The sequence below is a fragment of the Ochotona princeps genome, chromosome 18 (genome assembly GCF_030435755.1).
Source record: "Ochotona princeps isolate mOchPri1 chromosome 18, mOchPri1.hap1, whole genome shotgun sequence".
Taxonomy (NCBI): Eukaryota; Metazoa; Chordata; class Mammalia; order Lagomorpha; family Ochotonidae; genus Ochotona; species Ochotona princeps.
Window position 1 is genome coordinate 24,829,485 of NC_080849.1, and position 9,753 is coordinate 24,839,237.

Genomic DNA, 9,753 nt, shown 5'->3' on the forward strand with positions numbered 1-9,753 from the left:
TCTGGTCTGAAGCTGGGAGCCAGGAACTTCTTCTGGGTTTCCCATGTGGTTGCAGGGGCCCAAGGATGTGGGACAGAATGGACTACTTTGCTGCACATACTGGCAAACCAGGGTAGGAGGCAGGCTGTGGGGGTTATTGTGGGTCGCTCCGACTAGGCTGGGGGTTATTGTAGGTCGCTCCCACTGGTTTATGTGAGGGCCGAGTGTGTGCTGGGCAGAATAAGGCCAGACTGCAACACTGCAACACCCATTAATTCCAGTGGAAGTTGGGGCTGGAAACAGAAGCAATCCAGCAACTGCGACAACCAGCTGATCGGGGCAATGGACTGTGCCGGGCCCTGTACTTGCTACTACATCTGGGAACACCTCAGACAAAGTTTCTTTTGGGATCTCCCCAGTTGAACTGCCGGACTCAGAACCCCAACCATGAAAAGACAGAGGACAGAACAAGTCAATCAACCACCTCAACTATATGTTGGCAGTGAAAAACTGAACAAATGGAGACTCTAAGATGGACTATATCAGTCAGTGGATTCTTCGAGGACCTCATCATGCTTGGTGTAGTGAGATTGGCAGCGATTCATAACTGTTGAACTATCAAAACCACCTGGACAAGCGCCTCGGAGCATGCCCCACATCAGGGACCTGGGGTGGGTGGGAGACTGGGTGGGGCTTCTCCCTTAATATCCCCCTTTACCTCAGATACATGAAGGGAACAATATGGAAATAATAGTCTTACCCACTTTCCTATAGCCCTTGAACCTTTTTACCCTAATTAACGATGTAAAGATTATCAAAAAATATAATTAAAAAAATGTAAAAAAAAAAAAAAAAAAAGACTTCAGCTTCCATTTCCAAATGAAAATTTCATGCCCCACAGCTCACAGCCCCAAGATTTGGCTCTCCTTGGTTCTCCTCTCTCTGGGAAGGTCACTCTGCAGCTAGGCTCTGGGAGATAGAGGCTAGAATTCCTAGTAAGTCTTTCTCAGAACAAAACTAATTACCAGATACCACCAAACGTTATTTGCGAATTAAAAAAAAAAAAGACTTTTGGGGCCGATATTGCAGCAGAGCAGGTAATGCCATTGCCTACAATGCCAGAATTCCCTATGGGCACCAGTTCATTCTCTGGCTGCTAATGGCCTGGAAAAATCAGCACAGAATGGCCCAAGTGCTCTGGCTCCTACCACCTATGTTGGAGACAGGATGAGGCTCCCAGATCCTAGCTTCAGTTTGGCCCTACACCGGCCATGGCGACCATCCGGGGAGCGAACCAGCAGATGGAAGCTCTGTCTCTCCCTCTTTCTGTAACTGACTTTGAAATAAACGCTTAAAGAGAATTTGATTTTTAAACATCTGACTTTCTGTCATTTGCAGAATATTGCTTTTATATTCTGCTTATCATCCTTAATTGTCACCCATATGACAAAGAAAACTCCTACCAAAGCCCAAAAATGTACATACAGTATATGCCAAATAATCTATTTCCTTTTACAAGCTGCTAATGGATGGGAAAAAAAAACCACAAGACAGCCCAGATATCTGGGGCCTGATAATGTGGGAGACCAGGATGGAGCAAGCCTGGCCCAGCACCAGCCATATGAAGTGAACCAGTGGGTAGAAAATGCTCTCTCCATCTCTATGCAACTTGACCTTTCAGACAAAAATTAAGAAAAAGAAAAAAAGAGCGAGAGAGAGAGAGATGACCAAATCATATATACTTAACTAGGCTTCACATGGAAAACCAGACTGAGTATAACCTGAATAGATTTCCAGAAAGGAAAATGGTTAAAAAATCCTAACTATAGATTTAGGGATGTATAACCTTTTTTCTGCCAAGGGACACTGCATTACTTATCACATTATTCACCCGCCATAAAACTATCTACTACAGAAGATCGAATGCTGAGTCCCATCTGCAGTTGCCTTGGCAGAATCAGACAAAATGATTTTGTGGCAGACACTCCCCACTCCAGGACTCAATGAATACGATACTTACCCATACTTTCCAAAAAGTGAAACTGTTGTTCCTCCTACAGGCACCGCTTTTCCTGGTCCATACACATCCCATACAGTCAGGGCCACTTGGGCATTCCTGGGTAGGTCAGGGTATTTCACAGGTAGTCTCAGCCATTCATTCCAGCTATGGAAATAAAGTCAACACAAATATATAAATTGTCCTTTAAATTAACAAACCACCAGGTGCTGTGGCTCAGTGTTTAAGCCACCACAAAGCACCCCATCTGGGTTCCAGCCACTCCACTGCTGATCTAGCTCCCCACAACACTCCTGGAAAGCAGCAGGCCATGGCTCGAGGAATTCAGTCCCTGCCACCTACATTTGAAACCCGGATGAGTTCCTGGCTCCTGGCTTACAGAGGAAAGATTTCTGTTTTCCCTTGTATCACTCTGGCTTGGAAATAAATAAGCAACTCTTTATAAAAAGGATTTAACAAACCAAAAATGAAGGCATGGTCACAGGAAAGTGTCAAAAAGAATAAGTTACCACTTTAAATATGCAATAGCCACCTCAGTTTTAAACACTGCAGACACAAATTTTTTTTTTAATAAAGTTCATGGAAAAAAATGGCACTTTAGTCCTTTAACAGAGAAACAGACATTTGAACCCATTTACAACCTTCTCTAACAAAGAAACAGAAATTTCAGCCCATTTTGAACGTTCTCTGAGAAACACATTTCAACCCATTTTGAACCAAAGTGATTTTCCTTAGATATTTTCCAGCACAAGATTTTATATTACAAAGATAAAATACAGAAATTATTCACATTACATTCACAGCACCTCTGGGGATACTAAAGCAGAAAAACACTAACAGAGAAATTGAAGATCTACTAGGTTTATAACATTCATAAAGTTACCAGAGTGTCCTAGAAAAATGTACTTTTTTAAGTGAGATTTTTCTGCTCCTCATTATTTCATTAATGCTGGTAATGCTTAGCTATGAGCGCTTTGTGTTTCCAAGCCATGTCTGTGCACAATATCTTATCTCACCAAGAGATGCTTGTCCTTAATAGTGTAGTAAAGAAAACAGAGCTCTTTTCTTTTTAGACCATCTATTGATCTGTATAAATATTCTTCTGCATTTAATTTCAGACTGTATTCATCTGATAATCTAAACTCCTTTAAAACGGCAGATCCCAAAAGAATGCTGTACCAACAATATACAAGCCAATATCCAGCAAACAACAAGATTTCATTTTTCTGTACTCAAAATTATTTTATATACTAAAAATTATTCTCAAAAGGAGATATCAATGTCTAGGTTAAACACAAATCAGTAGGAAGTTTAATAGAATTTTCAAAAACTTCCATGACAATTCGTTTATGTGCACCAACTTTAAGGATATACAGGACATTCAAATTCACAACGAATCAAAAAGTCATTTAAATACTTGTCTTCCATCAAATTCTTTTAAAAATTAAGCTGCATACTTAACAGTGTCATTATCTGCCATAAATTTGAGCACATGCTATCCTAAATTTGCAGCATTGACACTCTAGCAGATACCATACACTTCCTATATGTCTCTCTAGAACCATTCAAATCCTTTATGACAGTACCAGCTGGCAGAGGTTGGCACGGGGAACAACTTCTGTCAGGTTAAACTGCAGAACCACCTGGAGAATACAGGATCTGGGAGAGGGAGTGGGCCCAGTAGAAAAACACTGGGCACCTCCCTCTTGGGTTGCCACTCCTGCTGGTGAGCAAAAGAACCAGGACTACGGGCAAGTGTGGCTAGATGGTGACATCCGCCGGCACCAGTATGGACCGGATAGTGGACTGATTGGGCTGAACTAGGTTCCAATGCCCACTGACATGAGAGCTGAGTGGGATGTAGGACAGATTGAACCAGACCAGAGTGTTGTATAAACTGGCAAGCACAGGAACCAGGGCAGGGGGCGGGCATGGTGGGGGTTACTGAGGGTTGCTCCAACTAGCCTGCAGCTCCCACTGGTTTGTGTGTAGGCTGAATGTGTGTGTGATGGGCAGGATTGGGCTGGACTCCAACACCCATTGGTTTGTGTAGAAGACCAGGCTAGAGACCAAATTGATCCAGCAACTGCAAATGCTAGTGTGTGTATAAGCCAATTTGGGTGACTGACTGTGCCAGACCCTGTAATCAGGTCTGGGATGCTCTCAGATGATGTTTCTTTGGCAATTCTCCACTATCCACACCCCAACTGAACCAGTGGACTCAGAATTCCAACCATGCAAAGAATTGCAGGCTCCATGGTTTGACTGTGGAGTGCATATGTCAGAGCTGAGCCTCTTCACTGGCCTACACAGAGCAGTGGACAGTATATCCAGATACACACAGATGATATGGCAGTATATTAGTCGGCAAAGAACACCTGGTACCATACCAGAGTACAGAGGACGGAACAAATTGATCAATCACCCCAGTCAAGTGCTGGCAGTGAATATATGAGCAAATGGAGCCTCAAAGGTGAACTATGTCAGCCAGTCAATTCTGGAAAGATTGCATCGTGATTGGAGTTGCAGGATAAACAGTTGTCAGAGCAGTTGAACTATCAAAACCACTTGAGCAGGACCCTGGGAACATGCTCCACAGTGGGGAACCTGGGATGGTTGGGAGGCTGGGTGTGGCTTCTCCCCTTATCTCCCACCTTTCCCCAGATATAGGAAGAAAAAAGAGAATGTGTAAACAATGATCTCACCCACTTGCCTCTAGCCCTTGACTCTTCACACCCTAATCAACTATATAAAAACCATCACAAATACAATTTTTTTTAAAAGATGTAACATTTCACACACAATTTCAGGGTTTTTGAAGAGTTCCTCCTTTCAGCTTAACAACCTCTAATACAACTGAGAAAATATGGTCTTTTGATTTACGTGTGATGCGGTATTGCAGTTTTTATAGACTTATATAGGCCAGCATTTCAACATCAGCATCCCATACTGGCACCAGTTCAAGTCCCAGAAGCTCCACTTTCCATCTAGCCTCCTGCTACTGTGCCTGGGAAAACACCAGAAGATAGCCCAAGCCCTTAAAAAAAGGTCCTGGCTTCAATCTGGCCAGGAACTAAGCCCATCTGTTCACTGTACCAGCAGATGCAATGTCCTGTTATTTCTCTTCTCTTTGTAACTCATTTAAAACCAGATGAAATATTTTTAAAAAGATATGAAAATTATTTACATAAACATTTAGGATTATATAATCTTTAGAATTTGCTTCAAAGAACTGGTAGGAATACAAAATTATCAGAAGCTAGTAACTAGTTAGTACTCAGATGTGGATTTAGAACTTTGCTGCATTACATGCTTTACTTTTATAGGTCACAAACTGTGAAGAACAAAAAAGTACACACATTTCTGTGTACATGTTTATATATCCACTGACACTATTAAAAATTACATCATAGAAGATATTTCTGATGCAGTCAAATCACAAAAATTCAGGCTTCTGCAGTTGGTATGGAGTTACCTCCTTACACACAGCACCTACTGGCTGTCCATGCGGCCACATCTTCTGCAGAACCCTTTCCCTTAAGAATATACAATCTTGTCATTCTACTGGATGTTGAATAATATTCACTGACTGAACAACCATATACTTTATTATACAAATGTCACAAGAAGTATGATTAAGGATCCACAATAATTTGGCAGGAAAACAAAGCTTTCACCTTATTTGCATTTACCCTGCATCCCAACATTTTGTTAATGTATCATGCTGAATAAACCACAAACCCAAACATAAACTTTCATAGGTAATTAATACCTGAACAGTTGACAAGACTCTCTCTAAAGATTTGTACCCCTTTTAGCAAACTGGACATCGTTTCAGACTATCCTGAAGCATTCACACACTCAGGGACACAGAATGGGTACAGAATTTACACACTCTACAGAGTTTTGATTTTAGTCATGGAACTTTCCACGGCAGTTATAACACTGCTACATATAATACTACATGTATTGTGTTTCAACTATTTGATCAATAAGCACAAACAGAAAATTTCTCTGAAATCCTTACAATCACAACTTTTATAAAGAACAGGAAGAATAGTCTGCAATACATCACATACAAGAAAATAACTTACTTCCATCTCGTACTAAAGGCCTTGTAAGATGTTCTCACTGGCAAGGCCAGAGGCTTTCCTTCTGCAAAAACTTGACAAGTAACATAAAGGTCAGAGCACGTATCTTGGTACAGCCCTGAAAACTTTAACATTGGATCTTCCAAGACAGCTTTATAGCTCTTCTGTTCTCTCTTCCCTTCCAAGCTTCCTCTGAAAGTACGAGAGCAACGTGTTAGACATCAGGCTATTAAACAAATCCATACATGCTCCACAAACACTAACAAGAGTTCACATCGAGGTCCTCTCAACACTAAACAGCATTTTTCTGTATAGAAAATCAGTGACTTTTACACATAAAAAAGTCTCTTAAAGTCCTAATATATCCAAGATTATTCTTATCTTCATCAATATTTTTTCTAGATTAAGCATCTTAATTTTAAATCTCGAAATGGCCTACAAGTTAAAGCATCAGTTCAGGCACCTGAAATCGGCTCCAGATTCCCTCTTCCTGCTAATACACACCCTTGGAGGCAGCAGGTAATAGTTAACACAGTGGGGCCTGTCACCCACCAAAGAAAACTAGATTGGGTTCCAAGCTCTGGGCTTTCACCTGGGCCAGTCATTGCAGGCACCTGGCAGGAGACCCAACAGACAAAGGAGGGCTCGCTCCCTCTGTCCTCTGTGTCTGTCGATCTCAGCTGCTCAAACAAGTTTGTAAAAAAAAATACAAATGCTGTCAACTTTTATCTATACTCTCTTATTATCAGCTACTCAGGCCTTAGCTTTATTTGATCCATTGCAAGCTGACCACATATTAATCTATTCTATCGCAAACACTCATCTTAGTGAACATAAGCAACCAGAAATGAAAGATTAAAAAAATATAGAGAGCATTAGAAGAAAATGCTACTTAATGGCTTCCAAGGAAAAAACTTAGTTTCATACTTTGTGTATCCTTTTAATTTTAAAAAATATGGGGGCCCATCATGATAGCCTAGTGGTTAAAGTCCTTGTCTTGCATGCACCAGGATCCCATATGCGCATCGGTTCATATCCTGGCTGCTCCACATAAAATCCAGCTCCCTGCTTGCGGCCTGGGAAAGCATGAGAGAATGGGTCAAAGCCTTGGGACACTGGACCCATGTGGGAGACCCGGAAGAGGCTCCTGGCTTCTGACTTTGGATTGGTGTAGCTCTGGCCTTTGCAGCCACTTGGAGAGTAAATCAGTGGATGGAAGATCTTTCTGTCACTCCTTCTCTCTGTAAATCTGACTTTCCAATTTAAAAAAACTAAATAATTTTTTAAATGTACATGTTAGGTGATTTCTTTGAATTAAAAATAGTCATAACAATGTACACAGTATATTATTAAAGAGACAAGAGCATCTCTTGAACAAGATTATACCACACTTATTGAGCTAGGCATTATATAGTCTTACTTTTATTTTTAGCATAGTTTCATTTTATAAATGAGGAAGCAGAAACTCTGAGCTCAAATTCATTTCCCAAAGTCGCAAACTAAGTACAAGCTACTAACAGCAGGGGGGCCAAAATCAATATTCTTCTCACTTCCACAGGATAAACCAAAGAGTTTCAGAAATTCCACCCCTGCTTTCGGGACAGGAGCTTGGTATGCCACAGAGACCTGAGAGGAGCCTGAACAAAATAACCAGGAGGGAGCAAGATAAGATAGGGTATGGTCCCAAAAGGGAAAGCACAGCATGTATAAAGTCAAAAAGGCAAAAAAAAAAAAAAAAAAAGGTACGTCTGAGAACCCCAAGTTGTTCAAATCAATTAAGGCAGAAAGGTTATGTAAGGAAGTTAAAGATGTGAACGCAAACTTGTGGCCAAAGGCAGTACAGTGCCTGCTGCAAAGTGAACATTTCAAGCATCTGCTAGTGGAATGACAGGGGAAAAAAAGAAAATGACACATCAGTTTTGTGTTCAAGATTCTTGTAGCAGCAGCGCAAGAACATGCTGGGCCAGATGACTGAAAGGTACTGCTGCAGGAAGATATGCCACCAGGGCAGTAGCCTGGCAGGAGCACTGGGCTGTGGCAGGTGGGTCTAGGACAACGGGGCAAGCGATGGGACACAGTAGTGGAGAAGTGTCACAGCTATCTGACTTAAAAATTTGACAGATGCTGTGAACAATCAACCAAATAGAGTGACAGAAAACACAGCCAGTCCCAGGCAGAGGGGTAAGTTAACCGTATGTTCCACTTGGGGAAAGTTACCTTTGTAACTCACTGGGACATCTGAAGTGTCCAGGAAAACGTATTCACAGTACACTGCACCCATGTGGCCTCTCACTGTCAGTGATTTGTGCCAGCTTTGACAGTTCTGCATGACCACTTAGGCTGGATGGGATTTCTGATTCAGTTTTAACCCCATCATTCCCATTTTGGAATGCCATTCTCTTTAAACGTTTCCCTGCAACTGTGCGCCCATCTTTTCTGCAGTCTGCCTCTAGCCAGTCCAGGATCTCGGCAGCCCTCATCCCACCCTCCAGATGTCCCTCTCCCTTATGGAGGGGCTCTCACTACACTGCGACTGGCACCGTGACTCCTCCAAGGGTTCCCCATGGAAACATGCCAGTGGATGTGAGGAGGGTGCTGCCGGAGCCCTGCTCAGCTATCAGGCCCTGCACCCTCCCAGAGAGCCCTCCACACACCCGACTCGTCGCCTCCCAAGCCGCGGTCTCGGGACGCCCGCCGCCCGGGCTGTCGGGGCAGTCACCATCCCTCCCAGAGGCGCTGCCCTCGCGTCCCATCGCCCCGGCAATCCCCAGCCTGTTCCCAGATTCTCTCACATCTTAAGCTGCACGTTGATGTCCAGATCGCAACTGTAGATATAGTGAAACTTCTCTGCCTCCCCCATGACTTCCTCGGAAACAGCAACTCGTCCCTAAACACGGGGGAAACGCCGAAAACCACCAGTCGAGCTACACCACAACACTCCGCGGGCAGTTCCGGTTCCGCCCCTCGGCCCTCGCACCGCCAATCCCCGCCTAGAGCGCGACCCGACGCGACGGAACTCCCCGCCCAAGCACCGCTTCTACGCATGTGCAAGGGCTCCACCGTGCTCAAAAGCAAATATATCACGGAAACACTTCCTTTCTGGTTACATGCCAGTCTTCCTGTCTCGGCTACGCAAACTATTTGTTTAAAGAGCCGTTATTTGAGCTTAAACTGTTACCTAAAATAAATCCAGAAGAAAACTTGAGAAAGAATTTTAAAGACTTTCATTGGGTGGAGTATAAACGGAGAATAAAAACAAAATTAGCAGTTTACTAAATTCAGATTCTAATCTCGGGAGACGCCCTGCAAACACCTGACTGAATTGTTATATAAACAAACATCTTTCATTTACGTCAAATGAGATTAAATGAGTGTGGTTTACGATTAGGTTATTAGAGCATTTAGCCCTTCTGGAGAATACACTAATCTCTTCATACCTATTGTTTCCTACTATCTGACGCCATTCCTTTAGTTAAACTCTTAAATTCTTTAATATATTTTAGGGTGTGGACGTAAACTAAAACACATAAATAATAGAAGCAAAGCAATCCACTTAAATTTGCTTTAGCAAAACAGCGCTAGGCATAAACTCAAATGCAAGCAAAGTATAAAGCTTTCTAGTAGGAAAAGGGTGTGCTCAGATTGGAGGTTGTTAGCATGAGGAAG

The 9,753-nt window shown here is 42.6% G+C and overlaps 1 protein-coding gene across 2 annotated transcripts in view; it reads right to left on the minus strand.

The window, feature by feature from the left end:
* PIK3C3 (phosphatidylinositol 3-kinase catalytic subunit type 3) overlaps positions 1 to 9,036 on the minus strand; it is a 90,001-nt gene extending 80,965 nt beyond the window's left edge. For both annotated transcript variants that reach the window (XM_004579690.3, XM_058676789.1), the window contains exons 1-3: positions 8,880 to 9,036; positions 6,091 to 6,279; positions 2,000 to 2,143 (exon numbers count right to left, since the gene is read on the minus strand). In XM_004579690.3, coding sequence (XP_004579747.2) covers positions 2,000 to 2,143; positions 6,091 to 6,279; positions 8,880 to 8,947 — 401 coding nt within the window. In that variant the 5' untranslated portion in view covers positions 8,948 to 9,036. The remainder of the gene's footprint in view (positions 1 to 1,999; positions 2,144 to 6,090; positions 6,280 to 8,879) is intronic.
* Positions 9,037 to 9,753: the final 717 nt, after the last annotated feature.